Source organism: Dendrobates tinctorius, unplaced genomic scaffold (genome assembly GCF_039654945.1).
Source record: "Dendrobates tinctorius isolate UK_male_01 unplaced genomic scaffold, ASM3965494v1 ptg000093l, whole genome shotgun sequence".
Lineage (NCBI taxonomy): Eukaryota > Metazoa > Chordata > Amphibia > Anura > Dendrobatidae > Dendrobates > Dendrobates tinctorius.
In genome coordinates this window covers 1,126,876-1,154,596 of record NW_027361761.1, presented here as the reverse complement: position 1 = coordinate 1,154,596, position 27,721 = coordinate 1,126,876, and the positions used below count along the sequence as shown (strand labels likewise).

Here is a 27,721-nt window from a genome sequence, read left to right as displayed (position 1 = left end):
ACACTGCAGCTTCAATTCCTAAAAATAGGCCACTGTGTACAAGCATAAGCCCCGCAGGAAGTCTGTATATAGCCAAACCGTGAGAGAGAAAGGGAATCTCATTGAGAAGCTGATGATGATTTAACTCGTCTTAATTATTTACTGAGTGCTCTGTCGGCGTGTAAGGCAGCAACGTGGACAATTAAAGTAATATTTATCCAAAAAGCATTAAAAAAAACGACTGCAAGAAGTAATGGAAAAGGTAAACAGGAGACTAGGAAGACACAAGAAGCTGCTGACCTTAGGACACTTGCGTCTGCAGACGGACGCATATCAGCAGGATCATAGGCGAGGCCCGCCACTCCTGGACACCATGCCGGGGAGAAGAAAAGATCTGAGCTGAGGCCCTCCGGAGAAACACCTGCTGGTCCCCTTCAAGTGGTCAGGAAAAAGATGAACCTGCTGAAGAAAAGTAAAAAAATATTAAAAATGTGTCAAAGTGATTATACTGCGAACTAATATTAATATTGCTGCTAAGCTTTCCCAAACTCTTGAATGGCAAGTATGGCTAGTAATCCATCTAAGCTCCCCCAGTCCCCAAGGATGTAAAAGGATATATCAAGGCAGACTGGCTATTCAAATCTGTAGCAAACTTTGGTGACAACCTGGACAGAGGATTTAACATCTGCTATATTGGTTTGTCAACCAGTTTTCCAGAAAAGTCATCATTGCATTGTTCATTTAATGATTTATTAACCATATATAATTTTTTAAAATCCTAATACAAGGGGCATGAAGAAAGTGACCCGATGCTGCATACCTGCATGGGATACAATCGCACCCCTGGAAATTACACTTCAAAAAAAAGGAGGAGAAGCAGGAGAAATGATGCATTAGGGTGGGGAGTAAAGATTCAGAATAAAAGATTAGACAGATGAAATGCTGCATCTCCGAAGAAAAAGGCGAGACAGGGGGAAGAATCTCATAGGTATAAAGATTGATGTCAATAGTGCTGTCTGAGATAGCAGCTAATTGAAAAACACGGCAGCAGGACTCCGAGAGAGCCGGGAGGAGGGGGAGACGGAGCCACAGACCACGACGTCTGACATTTACACGCCGCCGAGACCTTTCAGATTCACAGGCACACTGGCGATGAGGGGGTTAAACGCCGCACTTCAAAACCATCATCTACAAGGAGCCTTTCAGAGGAATCGTCTGCTACTAAACGGAAGGATTTGTAAAATCGAACAACAGAATAAATAGGCGGTGGGCGGAGGGGCCACGGTCAGCCCCCTCCGTGTATGACCCACCACACTGATCCCGAGTTACATCCTGTATTATACTCCAGAGCTGCACTCACTATTCTGCTGGTGCAGTCACTGTGTACATACATTACTGATCCTGAGTTACCTCCTGTATTATACTCCAGAGCTGCACTCACTATTCTGCTGGTGCAGTCACTGAGTACATACATTACACTACTGATCCTGAGTTACATCCTGTATTATACCCCAGAGCTGCACTCACTATTCTGCTGGTGCAGTCACTGTGTACATACATTACATTACAGATCCTGAGTTACATTCTGTATTATACTCCATAGCTGCACTCACTATTCTGCTGGTGCAATCACTGTGTACATACATTACATTACTGATCCTGAGTTACATCCTGTATTATACTCCATAGCTGCACTCACTATTCTGCTGGTGCAGTCACTGTGTACATACATTACATTACTGATCCTGAGTTACATCCTGTATTATACTCCATAGCTGCACTCACTATTCTGCTGGTGCAGTCACTGTGTACATACATTACATTACTGACCCCGAGTTACATCCTGTATTGTACTCCAGAGCGGCACTCACTATTCTGCTGGTGAGTCACTGTGTACATACATTACTGATCCTGAGTTACATCCTGTATTAATTTATACCCCAGAGCTGCACTCACTATTCTGCTGGTGCAGTCACAGTGTACATATATTACTGATCCCGAGTTACATCCTGTATTATACTCCATAGCTGCACTCACTATTCTGCTGGTGCAGTCACTGTGTACATACATTACATTACTGATCCTGAGTTACATGCTGTATTATACCCCAGAGCTGCACTCACTATTCTGCTGGTGCAGTCACTGTGTACATATATTACTGATCCTGAGTTACATCCTGTATTATACCCCAAAGCTGCACTCACTATTCTGCTGGTGCAGTCACTGTGTACATACATTACTGATCCTGAGTTACATCCTGTATTATACCCCAGAGCTGCACTCACTATTCTGCTGGCGAGTCACTGTGTACATACATTACTGATCCTGAGTAACATCCTGTATTAATTTATACCCCAGAGCTGCACTCACTATTCTGCTGGTGCAGTCACTGTGTATACATTACACAGTGACTCTTATGGGTCACTATTGAACGTTGATCCAGTCAGCATTTAGGACCCGTTTGTCTTCTATCTATTTACAGATAATTCCTTGATAAAGGCCTGCGAGCCGAAACGTTGGATAATTTTGTCTGTATTTTTCATTTTTGGTCCGCTTCAAATAAAAATTAAGAGCAGCTATGTGCATTGTTTTCTCGTAATTCAAACGAGTGTGCCGGGGTTATCTTTTCTATTAGTATTTTCCTTACCCCTGAGCACCCACTTTATTGTGGTGAGCACCCCATTACCTATACTATCGAGTCACTGTGTACATACATTACATTACTGATCCTGAGTTACATCCTGTATTATACTCCAGAGCTGTACTCACTATTCTGCTGGTGCAGTCACTGTGTATACATTACATTACTGATCTTGTACTGATCCTGAGTTACATCCTGTATTGTACTCCAGAGCGGCACTCACTATTCTGCTGGTGAGTCACTGTGTACATACATTACTGATCCTGAGTTACATCCTGTATTAATTTATACCCCAGAGCTGCACTCACTATTCTGCTGGTGCAGTCACAGTGTACATATATTACTGATCCTGAGTTACATCCTGTATTATACTCCAGAGCTGCACTCACTATTCTGCTGGTGCAGTCACTGTGTACATACATTACATCACTGATCTTGGGTTACATCCTGTGTTATACTCCAGAGCTGCACTCAATATTCTGCTGGTGCAGTCACTGTGTACACACATTACATTACTGATCTTGTACTGATCCTGATTTACATCCTGTATTATACCCCAGAGCTGCACTCACTATTCTGCTGCTGCAGTCACTGTGTAAGTACATTACATAACTGATCTTGGGTTACATCCTGTGTTATACTCCAGAGCTGCACTCACTATTCTGCTGGTGCAGTCACTGTGTACATACATTACTGATCCTGAGTTACATCCTGTATTATACTCCAGAGCTGCACTCACTATTCTGCTGCTGCAGTCACTGTGTAAGTACATTACATAACTGATCTTGGGTTACATCCTGTGTTATACTCCAGAGCTGCATTCAATATTCTGCTGGTGCAGTCACTGTGTACATACATTACTGATCCTGAGTTACATCCTGTATTATACTCCAGAGCTGCACTCACTATTCTGCTGATGCAATCACTGTGTACATACATTACTGATCCTGAGTTACATCCTGTATTATACCCCAGAGCTGCACTCACTATTCTGCCGGTGCAGTCACTGTGTACATACATTACATTACTGATCCTGAGTTACATCCTGTATTATACTCCAGAGCTGCACTCACTATTCTGCTGGTGCAGTCACTGTGTACATATATTACTGATCCTGAGTTACATCCTGTATTATACCCCAAAGCAGCACTCACTATTCTGCTGGTGCAGTCACTGTGTACATACATTACATTACTGATCCTGAGTTACATCCTGTATTATACCCCAGAGCTGCACTCACTATTCTGCTGGCGAGTCACTGTGTACATACATTACTGATCCTGAGTTACATCCTGTATTAATTTATACCCCAGAGCTGCACTCACTATTCTGCTGGTGCAGTCACTGTGTATACATTACACAGTGACTCTTATGGGTCACTATTGAACGTTGATCCAGTCAGCATTTAGGACCCATTTGTCTTCTATCTATTTACAGATAATTCCTTGATAAAGGCCTGCGAGCCGAAACGTTGGATAATTTTGTCTGTATTTTTCATTTTTGGTCCGCTTCAAATAAAAATTAAGAGCAGCTATGTGCATTGTTTTCTCGTAATTCAAACGAGTGTGCCGGGGTTATCTTTTCTATTAGTATTTTCCTTACCCCTGAGCACCCACTTTATTGTGGTGAGCACCCCATTACCTATACTATCGAGTCACTGTGTACATACATTACATTACTGATCCTGAGTTACATCCTGTATTATACTCCAGAGCTGTACTCACTATTCTGCTGGTGCAGTCACTGTGTATACATTACATTACTGATCTTGTACTGATCCTGAGTTACATCCTGTATTATACTCCAGAGCTGCACTCACTATTCTGCTGGTGCAGTCACTGTGTACATACATTACATCACTGATCTTGGGTTACATCCTGTGTTATACTCCAGAGCTGCACTCAATATTCTGCTGGTGCAGTCACTGTGTACACACATTACATTACTGATCTTGTACTGATCCTGATTTACATCCTGTATTATACCCCAGAGCTGCACTCACTATTCTGCTGCTGCAGTCACTGTGTAAGTACATTACATAACTGATCTTGGGTTACATCCTGTGTTATACTCCAGAGCTGCATTCAATATTCTGCTGGTGCAGTCACTGTGTACATACATTACTGATCCTGAGTTACATCCTGTATTATACCCCAGAGCTGCACTCACTATTCTGCCGGTGCAGTCACTGTGTACATACATTACATTACTGATCCTGAGTTACATCCTGTATTATACTCCAGAGCTGCACTCACTATTCTGCTGGTGCAGTCACTGTGTACATACATTACATTACTGATCCTGAGTTACATCCTGTATTATACCCCAGAGCTGCAGGCACTATTCTGCTGGTGCAGTCACTGTGCACATACATTACTGATCCTGAGTTACATCCTGTATTATACCCCAGAGCTGCGCTCACTATTCTGCTGGTGCAGTCACTGTGTACATACATTACTGATCCTGAGTTACATCCTGTATTATACTCCAGAGCTGCACTCACTATTCTGCTGGTGCAGTCACAGTGTACATACATTACTGATCCTGAGTTACATGCTGTATTATACCCCAGAGCTGCACTCACTATTCTGCTGCTGCAGTCACTGTGTACATACATTACTGATCCTGAGTTACATGCTGTATTATACCCCAGAGCTGCACTCTCTATTCTGCTGGTGCAGTCACTGTGTATATACATTACATTACTGATCCTGAGTTACATCCTGTATTATAGTCCAGAGCTGCACTCGCTATTCTGCTGGTGCAGTCACTGTGTACATACATTACTGATCCTGAGTTACATCCTGTATTATACCCCAGAGCTGCACTCACTATTCTGCTGGTGCAGTCACTGTGTACATACATTACGTTACTGATCCTGAGTTACATCCTGTATTATACTCCAGAGCTGCACTCACTATTCTGCTGGTGCAGTCACTGTGTACATGCATTACGTTACTGATCCTGAGTTACATCCTGTATTATACTCCAGAGCTGCACTCACTATTCTGCTGGTGCAGTCACTGTGTACATACATTACTGATCCTGAGTTACATCCTGTATTATACCCCAGAGCTGCACTCACTATTCTGCGGTGCACTCACTGTGCACATACATTACATTACTGATCCTTAGTTACATCCTGTATTATACCCCAGAGCTGCAGTCACTATTCTGCTGGTGCAGTCACTGTGTACATACATTACATTACTGATCCTGAGTTACCCCCTGTATTATACTCCAGAGCTGCACTCACTATTCTGCTGGTGCAGTCACTGTGTACATACATTACATTACTGATCCTGAGTTACATCCTGTATTATACTCCAGAGCTGCACTCACTATTCTGCTGGTGCAGTCACTGTGTACATACATTACATTACTGATCCTGAGTTACATCCTGTATTATACTCCAGCGCTGCACTCACTGTGTACATACATTACATTACTGATCCTGAGTTACATCCTGTATTATACCCCAGAGCTGCACTCACTATTCTGCTGGTGGAGTCACTGTGTACATACATTACTGATCCTGAGTTACCCCCTGTATTATACTCCAGAGCTGCACTCACTATTCTGCTGGTGCAGTCACTGTGCACATACATTACATTACTGATCCTGAGTTACATCCTGTATTATACCCCAGAGCTGCACTCACTATTCTGCTGGTGGAGTCACTGTGTACATACATTACATTACTGATCCTGAGTTACATCCTGTATTATACCCCAGAGCTGCACTCACTATTCTGCTGGTGTAGTCACTGTGTACATACATTACATTACTGATCCTGAGTTACATCCTGTATTATAATCCAGAGCTGCACTCACTATTCTGCTGGTGGAGTCACTGTGTACATACATTACATTACTGATCCTGAGTTACATCCTGTATTATACCCCAGAGCTGCACTCACTATTCTGCTGGTGTAGTCACTGTGTACATACATTACATTACTGATCCTGAGTTACATCCTGTATTATAATCCAGAGCTGCACTCACTATTCTGCTGGTGTAGTCACTGTGTACATACATTACATTACTGATCCTGAGTTACATCCTGTATTATAATCCAGAGCTGCACTCACTATTCTGCTGGTGCAGTCACTGTGTACATACATTACATTACTGATCCTGAGTTACATCCTGTATTATACTCCAGAGCTGCACTCACTATTCTGCTGGTGCAGTCACTGTGTACATACATTACATTACTGATCCTGAGTTACATCCTGTATTATACTCCAGAGCTGCACTCACTATTCTGCTGGTGCAGTCACTGTGTACATACATTACATTACTGATCCTGAGTTACATCCTGTATTATACTCCAGAGCTGCACTCACTATTCTGCTGGTGTAGTCACTGTGTACATACAATACATTACTGATCCTGAGTTACATCCTGTATTATAATCCAGAGCTGCACTCACTATTCTGCTGGTGTAGTCACTGTGTACATACATTACATTACTGATCCTGAGTTACATCCTGTATTATAATCCAGAGCTGCACTCACTATTCTGCTGGTGCAGTCACTGTGTACATACATTACATTACTGATCCTGAGTTACATCCTGTATTATACTCCAGAGCTGCACTCACTATTCTGCTGGTGTAGTCACTGTGTACATACATTCCATTACTGATCCTGAGTTACATCCTGTATTATACTCCAAAGCTGCACTCACTATTCTGCTGGTGCACTCACTGTATGACCAGAGGTGGGGGCATCAGCAGTCCAATAACAGGCACACTATGATGCTCCCCCGCCTGCGGTGAATGTCACCCGTCATTCCCAGAAGATGAAGGGGAAATGAGACAATCTGGCCGCTAATAGATGACTTGTCTCGCCAGCGGCTCCTTTAAGCAGAGCTGGGACTACAAATAATTCAGAAATGGAATAGCAGCGATGTGTCAGCTCCCATTATGAGGAGTGCGGCACGAGGAGCCGTATGAAGGAAAAAAAAAAAAAAGACGCCGCGCACAACAAAGCCCCGTGTAATGTAATCACAGACTGCAGCCGGCCGAGTCAATAACCATCTCCAGCAAATACATCACAGACTCATTTATAGGCGAGTGACACAATAATCAGCTGTCAGGGCACAAACCAGTCACCTTGGACTACACAGCGCAGAGTATGCAGGGCGGCAGGGAATTGTGGGAGATGTAGTGCTCACAGCGGGCCCTACAGTAACCTGTACACCCGTGACATGCGGACCGCTGCATCCCCACATGCGGACCCCGCATACGGACCCCGCTGCATGCCCCCGCATACGGACCCCGCTGCATGCCCCCGCATACGGACCCCGCTGCATGCCCCCGCATACGGACCCCGCTGCATGCCCCCGCATACGGACCCCGCTGCATGCCCCCGCATACGGACCCCGCTGCATGCCCCCGCTGCATGCCCCCGCATACGGACCCCGCTGCATGCCCCCGCATACGGACCCCGCTGCATGCCCCCGCATACGGACCCCGCTGCATGCCCCCGCATACGGACCCCGCTGCATGCCCCCGCATACGGACCCCGCTGCATGCCCCCGCATACGGACCCCGCTGCATGCCCCGCATACGGACCCCGCTGCATGCCCCCGCATACGGACCCCGCTGCATGCCCCCGCATACGGACCCCGCTGCATGCCCCCGCATACGGACCCCGCTGCATGCAATCCTATATACATCTAGTGACCATAATACAGAAACTCCGAAAAAGGAAACATCACATCCAGGGATTAGTGAGCGTCCATGAAGGGCGACACGAGGCCCCAGCGCATCAGACATCACCGAGACATGTCTTGTCATCCTCTCGCCTTGATTCATGGTTCCAGTAAGGAAGGCTTCACACTGAGAAGTTGTGAATCTCCAGCGTCAAGTCTGTGCCGCCATACAGTGCACAACTGGATGACCCTACACCGAGGAAACCCAAAGAACTGCCATAGAAAACGGTGCAAATCCATCTATCCATCTTCTTACACCAACATCAGAGACACTCGTCTTTGTAAATGTCTGCATCATATTCAGTAATCCCACTGGCGGACATAGAGAGGAGAGGCCGCCGTGCAGGAAGAGAGTATGGGCCCCTCTGCAGTCAGTGATCGTGGCCCCGACCTCCTGGGTCCTGTGCAGCTGCAGAGGTTGCACAATGGTCTGTCCGCCCCGGAATAATCCCCCTATTTAAAACTAACGAGGCCATGGCTTCGAATAACACAGGGTTCAACGCATTTATTGTACATGTCTACTACCACACTAACAAATGATCAACAGCAGAACCTTCCCCAATACTATTGCAATGGAAACCAGGGAGGGGAAAATCATTGATCCAAGAGACTCTGCTGAAGGCAGAACCAAACTTCCATCTCATTTTTAGAAAAAGGCGGATATTCGGGTTCGGCCTTACGGTAAAAAAAAGTTTGGGTTCAAGTACCAGAACAGTACCTGGAACCCATTCCGTGGTAAAATCATTACCAGTCAGACAGCTGTGTTTCCCACACTGTCAGATGACTGTGTGAACCCGCAGCTGTGATAGAAGGTAACAAGATTACCTCTGGTCACTGGCGTTGGCTGATGGGACTACTGCTCCCATCAGGCTATACCTGCTGCCACTAATAACAGCGAGAGTAGGAGCGGCTGATGGGAGTATTCATCAGCTGGCGCCTGAGCTCTAAATATATATATATTTTTTTTAAATGGCATGGGTTCCCCTGTATTTTTTGATAACCAGCCAGGCAATACTTACAGCAGGGGTGCTGGAACCCTCAGCTGTCAGCGTTGGCAAAGCAGGTTATCAAGAATAAAGGGATCCCCATTCTGATTTTTTAAATTTAAATAATGTAAAAAAAAAAAAAACGGTGCGGGGGGTCACCCCCATTTTTGACAACCAGCCAAGCTAAAGACGACAACTAGAGGCTGGTCTTCTGAAGCTAGTAAGGGGCCATGGACAGCCTAAAAATAGCAAACCGCAGCCACCTAGAAAAGACTCATCTATTAGATGTTTAAGGGTATGTGCACACGCTGCGGATTCCGCTGCGTTTCCGCAGCGTTTTTGGCCGCTGCGGACCCGCAGCAGTTTTAGCTGCGGTGTACAGTACAATTCAAATGAATGGTAAAAAAAAAAAACGCTGTGTAGACGTTGCGGAAAAATCCATGCGGATTTGCTGCGGTTTTGAAACCGCAGAAAGAAGTGACATGTCAATTCTTTCTGCGGAATCCGCAGCGGGTTCCTATCTCCACCATTGTGGAGATGGTGAATCCGCAGGACCAAACCGCAGTCAAAACCGCAGATAATCCGCAGGTCTTTTGACCTGCGGTTTATCTGCGGTTTTTGCAAAATGCGTGCGGATTAATCCGCAGCGGATTCCGCAGCGTCTGCACACACCCTAATTCTGGCATTTTGTCCGATTCTTCCCACTTGCCCTGTAGCAGTGTCAAGTGGGGTTCATATTTGTAGAATTTATATTTCCTTTGTATTGTCTTGCGACATCAAGCCCACGGATTAGTAATGGAGAGGCGTCTATAAGACACCTATCCATTACTAATCCTATAGTTACCGTATATTGTTACTAAAAACATATAGCCAGTATAAAGTCCTTATTTAAACAAAAACAAAACACTTATTTAAAAATAAACACTGTTATACTCAGATAGTGTACCGTTAAACCTAGCGATACACCAGCGATCCCGACCAGCGATATGACGCGGTCGGGATCGCTGGTGCATCGCTAGGTGGTCGCTAGTGAGCTGCCACACAGGCAGATCTCACCAGCGGCATCGCTGGGGACGGGGATCGCTACTTACCTGTCAGACGCGGCGATCCTGCGTCCTCCCGCCCGGCTCCACGCGTCGCTCGTCGGCGCCACAGGAAGCGCCGCAGGAAGTGACCGACGAGAAACGGGGCAGGACCTTCTCGCGTGATCAGCGATAACCAGCGGGGGAGCGGGTCGGAGGTAAGTATCACATGCAGTGATATCGCTAGCAATATCGCTGCAACGTCACAAAATCGGTGACTTTACAGCGATATCGCAGTGTGTAACGGGGGCTTTAATGTCCATTCCATTGAAGTCAAAGTCTACTGAAAGAAAAGAAAAATAAAGAAGAACCATATCCCTCACCTGTCCGTCATTCATTCCCACGCCATAATCCATGTCTGGGGATAAACCGTTTTCAACCTGGATGGTCGCATCTTGGCACCGTCCAGGTTGAAAACCATTTACCAATGAAGAATGAGCTGTTGCGAGCGCAGTGTCCGTGACAAGTGGTGATATCATCAAGGTTAACGCCAGGCCCCTGACCTGAAGTGACCTCGGTGAGATCCCCGCTAGCACAGTGAGAAAGTCTCACGGAGCAGCGTTGAGAGCTCAGAGAGTTCACTGCAGTTCACTGAGAAATTTCTCCCGGTGAACTCACTGTGCGATCGGTGATCTCACTGAGGTCACTGCAATTTAGGGGCTCGGTTGGGAACGCAGCCTACGCGAGCGTAGGTAACCTCAATGACGTCACTGCTGCCAACGAGCATCTCTTTTATCAGTGGTTCTCAGCCGGGACGGTCGCATCTTGGCACCGTCCAGGTTGTAAACTGTTTATCCCCAGACATGGATTACAGCATGGGACAGAATGAAGGACATATGAGGGATATGGTTGTTTTTATTACAGGAGACCATGGTTTCAGTGGATCAGGTGATGATGCGAGTATGGTTTAATTTAGAATCATTAAAAGAGTCTGTCATTCAACTAAAATACTTAATTTTGGCTGTGTATTTATTTACAATATAACTATAGTATTAGTAATGGATAAGAATCTTATAGACGCCTCTCCACTACCAAGCCGTGAGCTTCATGTCACGAGACAATACAAAGGTGACATCAACCCCACTTGCAACTGTCACAGATTTGACTTTTTGTTGTCTGCTTTAGCTTGGCTGGTTGTCAAAAATGAGGAAAAGACCCCATGCCGTTTTTACTTATTGTATTTAAATAATTTAAAAAAATGGAATGGGGATCCCCCTATTCTTGATACCCAGCAATGCTAACGCTAACAGCTGAGAATTACAGCCTGCAGCAGTCAGATTTGCCTGGCTGGTTATCAAAAATACAGAGGAACAAACGTCATTTTTTAAAAAATATTTATAGTCTCATGGTGCAGCGCTGAGCTCAGAGTTCGACAGGAAAAACTTCTCACAGTGAACTGCGGTGAACTCGGAGCTCAGCGCTGCATCGTGAGACTTTCTCATTGTGAGAGGGGAAATCTCACCTAGGTCACAGCATTTCAGGGTCCTGGCTGGGAACGCAGCCTCAGTGGCCGGCGGTAACCTCAATGACGTCACAGCTAGTCACTGACTATGCACTCGGAGCAGCTCATTCATCAGCGGCACGACTGCATCTTGGCCAGTCCAAGTTCAAAACTGTTTATCACCAGACATGGATTACGGCGTGGGACAGGGGCATTACTTTTTATTTTTGGTTTATTACAGGAGACATTGGCTTCAATGGAATGGGCGTTAGGTGAGTATAACTGTGTTTGTTATTTTTATATCAAACAAGCTGAAGACAACAAATTATAATGATCATATCTATAATAAATAAATATACATAATATTATATATATATATATATATATATATATATATATATATATATATATATATATATACACATATATACACACACACACATACATACACACACACACACAGTATATATAAAGCTGAGTGTAGAGCCCCGCCCACTCCACATAGCCACATTCACTATAATATCCCACATCATCCCGTCAGCCAGAGCTACCGGACTATTACCCCTAATATCCCACATTATCCCGTCAAAGCCACCGAACTACTACCCCTAATATCCCACATCATCCCGTCAGCCAGAACCACCAGACAACTACCACTAATATCCCACATTATCCTGTCACAGCCGCCAGACTACTACCACTAATATTCCACGTCAGCCCCTCAGCCAGAACCACTGGACTACTACCCCTAATATCCCACATCATCCCATCAGCCAGAACCACCGGACTACTACCCCTAATATCCCACATCATCCCGTCAGCCTGGGGTCAGAACCAGAGCGCTGAGTGGAACGGTCCTAACTTCCATGCCAGGGTTCCCTTTAAGAGAGGCCTGGCGTCAGAACCAGAGCGCTGAGGGATTTACCCTAACTTCCACACCGGAGATCCCTTTAAGAGAGCCTGGGGTCAGTACCAAAGGGCAGTTTGGATTTGCTCTCACTTCCATACGGGATCCCTTTAAGAGAGACTGGGGTTAGAACCAGAGCGCTGAGTGGAATTGCACTAAAATCCATACCAGGGATCCCTTTAAGAGGGAAGATGTGCCTATGGGACAAAGGATGTGTGATGTGTGTATGGGCAGGGAGGGGGGGGGGTTCATTTCTGTCATGAGCTCTCTGCTCCTTTCTGGGGGGCAGACAATGGCTGGGAGCTTACGTTCCCGGGGATGCTAGATTTCTCCCACCCGGTCAGTGTCTGCTAAGGTGTTGTCATGGAATAAGTAAACTGTTGCTCATAGCAACCAATCACAGGTCAGCTTCTTTTAAACAGCTCTGGTGAAATGAAAGATGTTTAGTGATTGGTTGGTGATACACACATACATTCAATTTTATATATATATAGATAAAGGACTTTACTCTGGGTTCTTGTTTATTTACAATATAACTATATGATTAGTAATGGAAAGTGTCTTATAGACGTCTCTCCATTACTCATCTGTGGTGTTGATGTCGACAATACAAAGCGGACATCAACCACATAAATATGAACCCAACTTGCCACAGCAACAGGGTAAGTGGGAAAAGCTGGGCAGGGCACCAGAATCAAAGCATCTACTAGATGCGCCTTTTCTGGGCAGCTGCGGGATGCTATTTTTAGGCTGGGGGGCCAATGACCCTTTACCAGACAGACAATACCAGCCCCCAGCTGACTGCTTTAGGTTGGCTGGTTGTCAAAAAAAATTTAAATAATTTTAAAAAACAGATTGGGGATGCCTCTATTGTTGATAACCAGCCTTAATAAAACTGACAGCTGAGGGTTGCAGCCCCTAGCTGAATTTTGCCTGGCTGGTTATAAAAAATACAGGGGAACTCACACCGTTTTTCTTTAAATTTTATTTATTTAGAGAGCAGGTGCCGCCTACTCTCGCTGCTGTTAGCGGCAGCAGGAGTAGGCTGAAGGGAGCAGTAGTCCAATCAGCCAACGCCAGTGACTGGAGGTGAACTTTTTACCTCTGATCATAGCTGCGGGCTCATCTGACAGTGTTTACCACCGATTAGAAGCAGTGTTTGCAGCGCCGTCAGGCACATGACAACGTGAGAAACACCCGGTGTTTGGGTGCCAAACCCAAACAGTTACACGGATTTCTTGGTGAAGATCGTGTTCGGTATCCATGCCTGAACAGTAGGTATTTGGTACGGACGCCAAACTTTACTGTCGGGGTTCGCACGTCTCTAATCATTTTATGTTTTTAGAACTTAACATCGAGCAGCATTAAGTATGTTGAAAACTGCTACTACTAAGACATAATAATCTGGATCCTTACCTGTAGCACGAATCAACAACAGGTCTGATATAAACTATACATCTCAGAATTTAAACATAACTACTATAATACTGCTCTCTATGTACAAGAATATATCTACTATAATACTGCTCCCTATGTACAAGAATATAACTACTATAATACTGCCCCCTATGTACAAGAATATAACTACTATAATACTGCTCCTATGTACAAGAATATAACTACTATAATACTGCTCCCTATGTACAAGAATATAACTACTATAATACTGCTCCTATATACAAGAATATAACTACTATATTACTGCCCCCATGTACAACAATATAACTACTATAATACTGCCCCTATGTACAAGAATTTAACTACTATAATACTGCCCCTATGTACAAGAATATAACTACTATAATACTGCTCCTATATACAAGAATATAACTACTATATTACTGCCCCTATGTACAAGAATAAAACTACTATAATACTGCCCCCTATGTACAATAATATAACTACTATATTACTGCCCCTATGTACAAGAATATAACTACCATAATACTGCTCCCTATGTACAAGAATATAAGTACTATAATACTGTCCCTACGTACAAGAATATAACTACTATATTACTGCCTCTATGTACAAGAATATAACTACTATAATACTGCCCCCTATGAACAAGAATATAACTATAATACTGCCCCTATCTGCAAGAAAATAACTACTATAATACTGCCCCTATGTACAAGAATATAACTACTATAATACTGCAACTATATACAAGAATATAACTACTATAGTACTGCTCCTATGTACAAGAATATAACTACTATAAAACTGCCCCCATGTACAAGAATATAACTACTATAATACTGCCCCCATGTACAAGAATATAACTACTATAATACTGCCCCCATGTACAAGAATATAACTACTATAATACTGCCCCCATGTACAAGAATATAACTACTATAATACTGCTCCTATGTACAAGAATATAACTACTATTATACTGCCCCCTATGTACAAGAATATAACTACTATAATACTGCCCGCATGTACAAGAATATAACTACTATAATACTGCCCCCTTGTACAAGAATATAACTACTATAATACTGCCCTTATGTACAAGAATATAACTACTCTAATACTGCCCCTATGTACAAGAATATAACTACTATAATACTGCTCCTATGTACAAGAATATAACTACTATAATACTGCCCCTAAGTACAAGAATTTAAACTCCTATAATACTGCCCCTATGTACAAGACTATAACTACTATAATACTGCTCCTATATACAAGAATATAATTACATTACTGCCCCTATGTACAAGAATATAACTACTATAATACTGCCTCCGTGTGCAAGAATATAACTACTATAATACTGCCCCTATGTACAAGAATATAACTACTATAATACTGCCCCTATGTACAAGAATATAACTACTATAATACTGCTCCTATGTACAAGAATATACAGTGGGGAAAAAAAGTATTTAGTCAGTCAGCAATAGTGCAAGTTCCACCACTTAAAAAGATGAGAGGCGTCTGTAATTTACATCATAGGTAGACCTCAACTATGGGAGACAAACTGAGAAAAAAAAATCCAGAAAATCACATTGTCTGGTTTTTTTTCATTTTATTTGCATATTATGGTGGAAAATAAGTATTTGGTCAGAAACAAGCAATCAAGATTTCTGGCTCTCACAGACCTGTAACTTCTTCTTTAAGAGTCTCCTCTTTCCTCCACTCATTACCTGTAGTAATGGCACCTGTTTAAACTTGTTATCAGTATAAAAAGACACCTGTGCACACCCTCAAACAGTCTGACTCCAAACTCCACTATGGTGAAGACCAAAGAGCTGTCAAAGGACACCAGAAACAAAATTGTAGCCCTGCACCAGGCTGGGAAGACTGAATCTGCAATAGCCAACCAGCTTGGAGTGAAGAAATCAACTGTGGGAGCAATAATTAGAAAATGGAAGACATACAAGACCACTGATAATCTCCCTCGATCTGGTGCTCCATGCAAAATCCCACCCCGTGGGGTCAGAATGATCACAAGAACGGTGAGCAAAAATCCCAGAACCACGCGGGGGGACCTAGTGAATGAACTGCAGAGAGCTGGGACCAATGTAACAAGGCCTACCATAAGTAACACACTACGCCACCATGGACTCAGATCCTGCAGTGCCAGACGTGTCCCACTGCTTAAGCCTGTACATGTCAGGGCCCGTCTGAAGTTTGCTAGAGAGCATTTGGATGATCCTGAGGAGTTTTGGGAGAATGTCCTATGGTCTGATGAAACCAAACTGGAACTGTTTGGTAGAAACACAACTTGTCGTGTTTGGAGGAAAAAGAATACTGAGTTGCATCCATCAAACACCATACCTACTGTAAAGCATGGTGGTGGAAATATCATGCTTTGGGGCTGTTTCTCTGCAAAGGGGCCAGGACGACTGATCCGGGTACATGAAAGAATGAATGGGGCCATGTATCGTGAGATTTTGAGTGCAAACCTCCTTCCATCAGCAAGGGCATTGAAGATGAAACGTGGCTGGGTCTTTCAACATGACAATGATCCAAAGCACACCGCCAGGGCAACGAAGGAGTGGCTTCGTAAGAAGCATTTCAAGGTCCTGGAGTGGCCTAGCCAGTCTCCAGATCTCAACCCTATAGAAAACCTTTGGAGGGAGTTGAAAGTCCGTGTTGCCAAGCGAAAAGCCAAAAACATCACTGCTCTAGAGGAGATCTGCATGGAGGAATGGGCCAACATACCAACAACAGTGTGTGGCAACCTTGTGAAGACTTACAGAAAACGTTTGACCTCTGTCATTGCCAACAAAGGATATATCACAAAGTATTGAGATGAAATTTTGTTTCTGACCAAATACTTATTTTCCACCATAATATGCAAATAAAATGAAAAAAAAAAACAGACAATGTGATTTTCTGGATTTTTTTTTCTCAGTTTGTCTCCCATAGTTGAGGTCTACCTATGATGTAAATTACAGACGCCTCTCATCTTTTTAAGTGGTGGAACTTGCACTATTGCTGACTGACTAAATACTTTTTTGCCCCACTGTAAATACTATAATACTGCCCCTATGTACAAGAATTTTACAACTATAATACTTCCCCTATGTACAAGAATATAACTAATATAATACTGCAACTATATACAAGAATATAACTACTATAGTACTGCTCCTATGTACAAGAATATAACACTGCCCCCATGTACAAGAATATAACTACTATAATACTGCCCCTATGTACAAGAATATTACTATAATACTGCTCCTATATACAAGAATATAACTACTATATTACTGGCCCTATGTACAAGAATATAACTACTATAATACTGCCCCTATATACAAGAATATAACTACTAAAATACTGCCCTTATGTACAAGAATATAACTACTATAATACTGCCCCCATGTACAAGAATATAACTACTATAATACCGCCCCTATGAACAAGAATATAACTACTATAATACTGCTCCCTATGTACAAGAATATAACTACTATAATACTGCCCATATGTACAAGAAAGTAACTATGATACTGCTCCTATGTACAAGAATATAACTACTATAATACTTCCCCCATGTACAAGAATATAACTACTATAATACGGCTCCCATGTACAAAAATATGACTACTATAATACTGCCCCTATGTACAAAAATATGACTACTATAATACTGCCCCCATGTACAAGACTATGACTACTATAATACGGCTCCCTATGTACAAGAATATAACTACTATAATACTGCCCCTATGTACAAGACTATAAGTACTATACTACTGCTCCTATGTACAAGAACATAACTACAATAATACTGCCCCTATGTACAAGAATTTAACTACTATAATACTGCCCCTATGTACAATAATATAACTACTATAATACTGCTCCTATATACAAGAATACAACTACTATAATACTGCTCCTATGTACAAGAATATATCTACTATAATACTGCCCCTATGTACAAGCATTTATCTACTATAATACTGCCCCTATGTACAAGAATATAACTACTATAATACTGCTCCCATGTACAAGAATATAACTACAATAATACTGCTCCAATATGCAAGAATATAACTACTATAATACTGCCCCCTATGTACAAGAAAATAACTACTATAATACTGACCCTATGTATAAGAATATAACTACTATAATACTGCTCCTTGTGATGGTGTGATATGCTATGTGGATGTCATTTTTTATATATTCCTATTTTTAAAAATTCCAGTTATTTTCATAGCGTTTTTCTTATTACATTTTAAGTCTACAGCCTCACTGTATCTGTCTCTTGATGACCCCCTGTAGTGCATTAATCCCTAAGGCCCTTTGTTCTCCTCTGGGAGGCCTGGAAACCACCCCAACTGGTTTGACTTTCCCTGGACAAGGAAGGGGGTCGGGGAAGAACCGGAGCTGGGCAAGTCAGTTCCAGTGTGGACAGGATCGTGTAAAGACTGCATTACAGAGAGAAGGACCCATTTTATCCTCTGGTGCTAGAGTTTTAGAATATCGTTTCCCTGGACATTTTATCCTGTTACTGGACTGCATTCTTATTCTGGACTATCTTATCCTTTGTGTGGTGGACTGAATATGGACCTTTTCGTATTTTTGCCTGAATAAAAGTCTTGGAATTGTTCACTTTTCGCTTGCTCTGTTGATTGTATGATACCAGAGAAGGACCCCGTGACAACTGGTGGCAGCGGTGGGATCAACAGAGCGTAACCCAATGGAGAACCACCCACAGAGTGAGTACAGAAATTGGACTGTATGCAGTTTACAGGAGAGAGCCAGAGACCTGGGCCTGAACTACCAGGGACTGACTAAAGAGGCCTTAATCGATCTACTGGTGGGCGCTAGCCCGGCCACCTCCTCCCAGATGTCTGAAGGACGAGCACTGGAGAAAGGGATCTCCTTCCAGAAAAGCCAGTGGTTGGTGTGGTAAGAAGAGGAGATGGCGGTTCTGGGCCCCGGCGTCTCTCAGGAGTACAAGGAGGAGGCTGCCCGCCGGGCACAGCCGAGGCAGGAAGAAATGTTGCTTGAAAAAGGGAGTAACGCAATGTGGAGTGTAACCCCAACAATCCGGGAGCCTGTACGGATCACCCGGACAGAGTTTAAGCCATTTGATGAGGCTTCCAGAGATGTGGAGGGGTTCTTCAAGGACTTTGAGCAGCAGCGTGCTGTGATGGAGGTGCCCCACTCTAGCTGGATGCGTTTGTTAGTGGGGCTCCTGAACGGAAGCATGGCGGAGTGTCACGGGGTCCTTCTCTGGTATCACACAATCAACAGAGCAAGAGGAGAGTGAACAATTCCAAGACATTTATTAAGGCAAAAATATGAAAGGTCCATATTCAGTCCACCCCACAAAGGAGAAGATAGTCCAGAATCTGAATGCAGTTCAGTAACAGTATAACATGTCCAGGGAGATGAGAGTCCAAAATCCAGCTGACAGTGATCACATGTTCCATATATTCTTCTTTCTCTCAGAAGTCCTGTCTTCACACCATGCTCTGCACACAGCAACTGACTTGCCCAGCCCCTGTCCTCCCCAGCCCACTCATGTCCAGGGGGAGTCAAACAGGCTGGGGCCGGTTTTCAGGCCTCCCAGACTTGACAAAAGGTGCCTGGGGGATTATGACACTACAGGGGGTCATCAAGAGTCATAGATAAAAGTCAGGCTGCAGACATACAAGGCATCAAGATTAACACTATGCAAATCAGTGAAATAGCAATATACACAAAATGATATCCATATAGCATATCACCCCATCACACGGAGGCTTACCGAACCATTGATGCACTGCGGAATCGCGATTATAACATTGTAAAGTGGACTATCTTGGATTACCATGCTATCACCCCTGACTCATAAAGGGCCAAGTTCCGAGACCTCCCATGCACCATGGGGGGATCGTTTAGGAGGTATGCACATAAGATGTCCCACGCATGTCAGAGATGGCTGGAAGCAGAAAACGCCTTTACTGTGGAAGATGTTATACAGGCGTTCCTTATAGAACAATTTCTTGCCAAGTGCCCTGCAGAGGTACGGGAATGGGTCCGTGAGTGCACGCCGTGTACCGTGGATAGAGCTGCAGCCCTGGCCGATGAAGCTCTTACTATCCGGCCGCAATGGAGGAGGCTTCTGGACAATGAACCACGGCCTGCTCCCGCGCCCCGTCCCCCTCCAATTATATCTGCCCTTCCACCTAGTCGCAAGCCGATGACAATCACACCTCACAATCCTAGGCCCCAACAGTTCCGACCACGACCTGGTGGTATCACAGAGAGGAGGGTGTTATGGGTGTGGGCAACCTGGACATTTGCAGTCTGGCTGTCCCTCCAGGATTCGGAGGGAGCCCCACGCTGCCCCACCTCGTCCAGTGCATCTTTTACACTCCACCACACCTGAGGAAGAGCTACCACCACCCCCCCCACCAGTGTGGACCACCGACCACGGCACCATAGATACCCCTCCTGGAGTGTACGGACTCCGGCCTCTGTCCTTTAGCTACTTAGAGCAACGGCAACGCCACCTGCAGGAGGTCTTTATTGATGGATACAAAGTGTCAGGATTTAGAGACACGGGGGCATTCTTGACTATCGCTGACCCCCGTGTGGTTCGACCCGAGGCAATTTACCAGGATCCGGGAATTCCCATTGTCCTGTCGGGGGGTGCCCGCAAATATATACAGCGAGCTTCTGTGCGTTTGGATTATGGTTGTGGAGAAAAACTGTGTTGGATTGGAGTTATGGGAGGACTTCCTGCAGATATCCTCCTTGGGAACGACATTGGGGAGTTACAGTGCCAATTTGTGGGAGCAGTCACCGACTACAGGCCCTTCAAGCACTACGTCATCCGGACCCCACCGGGGAGCAACCACCACGAACCGCATCAGAGTCGGTAACCAGTACTGTCGCTGCTACTACATTGGGAGAGTCTTGGGACAGAGAGGAGTTTAGGAGAGAAATAGAGGGTGACACTACCTTAGCAGCCCTTAGGCGAAAGGCAGAAACTGGGCACATGGGAGATAATGGGGATGGCTTCACTCGAGAAAACGGACTGTATTATCGTGTAACAAAGGGCAGTGACCAGGGCAACCCTGACGCAACGACCAGGCAACTCATTGTCCCTCAGAAGTACAGGGCACAGCTACTTCAACTGGCCCATGACATCCCCTTGGCTGGGCATCAAGGGAGAAAAAGGACTGAAAAGAGACTCACCCAAAGTTTTTAATGGCCGGGCGTCTCGCAGTCGGTAGCCCATTATTGCCGCACCTGCGATGTGTGCCAGCGAATGCGGCATCCAGGAGCTTGACATAAGGTACCCCTGCAATCCCTGCCCATAATTGAGGAACCATTTCAACGTGTAGCCGTCGACATCATAAGTCCTCTGGCCCACCCCAGCAGGTCAGGGAAAAAATATATCCTGACCGTAGTGGACTATGCCACTAGGTATCCTGAAGCTGTGGCCCTGTCGAGTATTACAGCAGTAAAGGTAGCCGAGGCCCTTGTTACCATCTTTACCCGGGTAGGGTTTCCTAGTGAAATATTGTCAGAACAAGGCACTCAGTTCATGTCAGATCTGGTCCAGTCCCTATGGCATACCTGTGGTGTTCGAGCCATTCGCACCACACCATACCACCCGCAGACCAACGGACTATGTGAACGCTTTAATGGAACCCTAAAAAATATGCTGAAGGCTTTTGTTGACGTTGAGAAAGACTGGGAAAAGTACCTGCCACATCTCCTCTTCGCCTATCGGGAGGCTCCCCAAGAGTCCACAGGGTTCTCTCCCTTCGAACTACTGTTAACCGGAAGGTCCGTGGGCCTCTCACTCTTCTGAAAGAACATTTGGAGGGAGACATCTCAGATACTGGAATGCCCATCGTTCCCTATGTTCTAGAGCTCAGAGACCGTCTCGCCCAGCTAGCTACCTTCGCTAAAGAACATCAGCGAATGGCCCAGTCCAGACAAAAAAACCTGGTATGACCGTAATGCCAGGAACCGGGAATTTATGGAAGGACAGCAAGTGCTCATGATTACTGCTTCCCCTGCCAACAAGCTTCAAGCAGTGTGGGAAGGCCCTTATCAGGTTGTCAAGAAAATTAATGACACTATGTTATTGCCCTGGACTCTAGTGGTCGACGACAGAAAACCGTCCACATTAACATGCTTAAAGACTACTACGACCGATCTCTGCCTGTTCTAGCTGTCTGCCACCCCTCTAGTGATACCGCCGCCGACGAGTATCTCCCTGATCTCCTCCAGGTTGCCCAAGCGGGAGGATCACTGGAACAAGTGCCCCTGGGCTCCCATTTATCGGATATACAAAAGGACGATATTGTCGCCGTACTAAGGCCGAGGGCTGCTGCTTTCTCCTCAAAGCCGGGGAAGACTACTCTCACCAGTCACCATGTGGAAACCCCCGGACAACGCCCCATCCAGCAGGCTGCCTACCGGGTTCCAGAGGCTGTTCAAGGCATGATAAAGAACGAACTGGAGGAGATGAAACAACTGGGAGTTATTCAGCCATCTCACAGTTCTTGGGCCTCTCCTGTCGTCCTGGTCCCCAAGAAGGATGGTACAACACGATTCTGCGTTGATTACAGACGACTAAATGATGCCACCAAGAGTGATGCTTATCCCATGCCCAGGATTGATGATCTATTGTATCGTCTGGCCAGTGCCCAATTTGTGACTACGTTAGACTTGAGCAAGGGGTACTGGCAGATACCCCTAACGGAGGACGCTCGGGAGCGCTCAGCCTTCATTACTCCATTTGGGCTTTATGAGTTCCTGGGAATGCCCTATGGGATGAAAACTGCCCCCGCTACTTTCCAGAGACTGGTGGATAGACTGTTACAACAATGTCAGGACTTTGCCAGTGCTTACTTAGACGACATCGCCATTTTTAGCACAACCTAGGAGGAACATCTTAAACACTTGGGCATAGTGCTGGACTGTATCCTTACTGCAGGACTGACCATTCGCCCTGATAAGTGCCAAATAGGGATGGCTGAGGTGCAGTACCTCGGGCATAGAGTAGGGGGTGGGACACTAAGGCCTGAGCCTGCCAAGGTGGAAGCCGTTAGCAACTGGTGTAGACCCCAGACTAAAAAGCAGGTACTTGCGTTTTTAGGAACTGCTGGTTACTATCGCAAATTTGTTTCTAATTTCAGCACCTTGGCCAAGCCCCTAACCGACCTGACCCGCAAGAACATGCCTAGGAATGTGACATGGACGACGGCATGCGAGAATGCCTTTTCAGCGTTATAGACTGCCCTCGTCACTGCTCCTGTCTTGGCTGCCCCGGATTACAAACGCAGGTTCCTCGTGCAGACAGATGCATCCACCTTTGGGATTGGGGCAGTACTTAGCCAAGTGAACGCCGCCGGAGAAGAACATCCTGTTGCTTTTGCCAGTCGGAAACTACTGGATTGGGAAGTTGCCTATCCAACTATTGAAAAGGAGTGCCTTGCCATCGTATGGGCGCTAAATAAATTGCAGCCCTACTTGTATGGCAGAGACTTTACAATTGTTACAGACCACAACCCCCTCACATGGCTGAATCGCGTATCAGGGGACAATGGAAGATTGCTGCGGTGGAGCTTGTCCTTACAACCCTACAGCTTCTCCATCCAATACAAGCGGGGAAGCCAACACCAGAACGCCGATGGACTGTCTCGACAAGAAGAACCATAGGCTCCCCAGGCCGACCTACCCCTGCCACTGTACAAGGAACTATAAATAACTGAGCAATGTGGACTAAAGTGAGCAGGCCAGAGGTCTGCGTAGACCTTATGGTGTACTCACTTATTATGGGGGGGGGGGGGGGGAGAGAGGTTGTGATGGTGTGATATGCTATGTGGATGTCATTTTTTGTATATTCCTATTTTTAACAATTCCAGTTATTTTCATAGTGTTTTTCTTATTACATTGTAAGTCTACAGCCTCCACTGTATCTGTCTCTTGATGACCCCCTGTAGTGCATTAATCCCTAAGGCCCTTTGTTCTTCTCTGGGAGGCCTGGAAACCGCCCCAACTGGTTTGACTTTCCCTGGACAAGGAAGGGGGTCAGGGGAGAACTGGAGCTGGGCAAGTCAGTTCCAGTGTGGACAGGATCGTGTAAAGACTGCATTTCAGAGAGAAGGACCCATTTTATCCTCTGGTGCTAGAGTTTTGGAATCTCGTTTCCCTGGACATTTTATCCTGTGACTGGACTGCATTCTTATTCTGGACTATCTTATCCTTTGTGTGGTGGACTGAATATGGACCTTTTCGTATTTTTGCCTGAATAAAGGTCTTGGAATTGTTCAGTCTTCGCTTGCTCTGTTGATTGTGTGATACCAGAGAAGGACCTCGTGACACTCCTATAAACAAGACTATAACTACTATAATACTGCCCCTATGTACAAGAATATAACTACTATAATACTGCCCCTATGTACAAGAATATAACTACTATAATACTGCCCCTATGTACAAGAATATAACTACTATAATACTGCCCCTATGTACAAGAATATAACTACTATAATACTGCCCCTATGTACAAGAATATACAGTGCCTTCAAGTAGTATTCAACCCCCTGCAGATTTAGCAGGTTTGATAAGATGCAAATAAGTTAGAGCCTTCAAACTTCACACAAGAGCAGGATTTATTAACAGATGCATAAATCTTACAAACCAAAAAGTTATGTTGCTCAGTTAAATTTTAATAAATTTTAAACATACAAGTGTGGGTCAATTATTATTCAACCCCTAGGTTTAATATTTTGTGGAATAACCCTTGTTTGCAATTACAGCTAATAATCGTCTTTTATAAGACCTGATCAGGCCGGCACAGGTCTCTGGAGTTATCTTGGCCCACTCCTCCATGCAGATCTTCTCCAAGTTATCTAGGTTCTTTGGGTGTCTCATGTGGACTTTAATCTTTAGCTCCTTCCACAAGTTTTCAATTGGGTTAAGGTCAGGAGACTGACTAGGCCACTCCAACACCTTGATTTTTTGCCTCTTGAACCAGGCCTTGGTTTTCTTGGCTGTGTGCTTTGGGTCGTTGTCTTGTTGAAAGATGAAATGATGACCCATCTTAAGATCCTTAATGGAGGAGCGGAGGTTCTTGGCCAAAATCTCCAGGTAGGCCGTGCTATCCATCTTCCCATGGATGCGGACCAGATGGCCAGGCCCCTTGGCTGAGAAACAGCCCCACAGCATGCTGCCACCACCATGCTTGACTGTAGGGATGGTATTCTTGGGGTCGTATGCAGTGCCATCCAGTCTCCAAACGTCACGTGTGTGGTTGGCACCAAAGATCTCGATCTTGGTCTCATCAGACCAGAGAACCTTGAACCAGTCTGTCTCAGAGTCCTCCAAGTGATCATGAGCAAACTGTAGACGAGCCTTGACATGACGCTTTGAAAGTAAAGGTACCTTACGGGCTCGTCTGGAACGGAGACCATTGCAGTGGAGTACGTTACTTATGGTACTGACTGAAACCAATGTCCCCACTGCCATGAGATCTTCCCGGAGCTCCTTCCTTGTTGTCCTTGGGTTAGCCTTGACTCTTCAGACAAGCCTGGCCTCGGCACGGGAGGAAACTTTCAAAGGCTGTCCAGGCCGTGGAAGGCTAACAGTAGTTCCATAAGCCTTCCACTTCCGGTTGATGCTCCCAACAGTGGAGACAGGTATGCCCAACTCCTTGGAAAGGGTTTTGTACCCCTTGCCAGCCTTGTGACCCTCCACGATCTTGTGTCTGATGGCCTTGGAATGCTCCTTTGTCTTTCCCATGTATGAGTGCTGTTCACAAGTTTGGGGAGGGTCTTAAATAGTCAGAAAAGGCTGGAAAAAGAGAGAATTAATCCAAACATGTGAAGCTCATTGTTCTTTGTGCCTGAAATACTTCTTAATACTTTAGGGGAACCAAACAGAATTCTGGTGGTTTGAGGGGTTGAATAAAAAATGATCCTCTGAATAAACTTTTCACAATTTAAAAAAAAATTAAACAAAGAAATAACATTCTTTTTTGCTGCAGTGCATTTCACACTTCCAGGCTGATCTACAGTCCAAATGTCACAATGCCAAGTTAATTCCGAATGTGTAAACCTGCTAAATCTGCAGGGGGTTGAATACTACTTGTAGGCACTGTAACTACTATAATACTGCCCCTATGTACAAGAATATAACTACTATAATACTGCTCCTATGTACAAGAATATAACTACTATTATACTGCCCCCTATATACAAGAACATAACTACTATAATACTGCCCCTATGTACAAGAATATAACTACTATAATACTGCCCCCTATGTACAAGAATATAACTACTATAGTACTGCTCCTATGTACAAGAATGTAACTACTATAATACTGTTCCTATGTACAAGAATATAACTACTATAATACTGCCCCATGTACAAGAATATAACTACTATAGTACTGCTCCTATGTACAAGAAAGTAACTACTATAATACTTGCCCTATGTACAAGAATATAACTACTATAATACTGCAACTATATACAAGAATATAACTACTATAGTACTGCTCCTATGTACGAGAATATAACTACTATAATACTGCTGCTATGTCCAAGAATATAACTACTGTAATACTACCCCTATGTACAAGAAAATAACTACTATAATACTGCTCCTATGTACAATAATATAAATACTATAATACTGCTCTTATGTAGAATATAACTACTATAATACTGCCCACTATATACAAGAATATAACTACTATAATATTGCCCTTATGTACAAGAATATAACTACTATAATACTGCCCCTATGTATAAGAATGTAACTACTATAATAATGAACACTATGTACAAGAATATAACTAATATTGCCCCTATGTACAAGAATATAACTACTATAATACTGCTCCCTATGTACAAGAATATAACTACTATAATACTGCTCCTATGTACAAGAAAGTAACTACTATAATACTGCCCCCATGTACAAGAATATAACTACTATAATACTGCCCCTATGTACAAGAATATAACTACTATAATACTGCCCCTATGTACAAGAATTTAACTACTATAATACTGCCCCTATGTACAAGAATATAACTACTATAATACTGCCCCTATGTACAAGAATATAACTACTATAATACGGCTCCCTATGTACAAGAATATAACTACTATAATACTGCTCCCTATGTACAAGAATATAACTACTATAATACAGCCCCTATGTACAAGAATATAACTACTATAATACTGCCCCTATGTACAAGAATATAACTACTATAATACTGCTCCTATGTCCAAGAATATAACAACTATAATACTGCTCCTATGTACAAGAAAGTAACTACTATAATACTTCCCCTATGAACAAGAATATAACTACTATAATACGGCTCCCTATGTACAAGAATATAACTACTATAATACTGCTCCTATGTACAAGAATATAACTACTATAATACTGCCCCTATGTACAAGAATATAACTACTATAATACTGCCCCTATGTACAAGAATATAACTACAA

General features: G+C 44.1%; 1 protein-coding gene across 8 annotated transcripts in view; it reads right to left on the bottom strand.

The window, feature by feature from the left end:
• HMBOX1 (homeobox containing 1) overlaps window positions 1-27,721 on the bottom strand; it is a 109,378-nt gene that overhangs the window by 42,550 nt on the left and 39,107 nt on the right. For 5 of the 8 annotated variants that reach the window (XM_073586353.1, XM_073586352.1, XM_073586350.1 and 2 more), the window contains exon 2: window positions 280-441. In XM_073586353.1, coding sequence (XP_073442454.1) covers window positions 280-311 — 32 coding nt within the window. In that variant the 5' untranslated portion in view covers window positions 312-441. The remainder of the gene's footprint in view (window positions 1-279; window positions 442-27,721) is intronic. The other 3 variants (XM_073586351.1, XM_073586347.1, XM_073586349.1) reach the window with 1 other exon arrangement.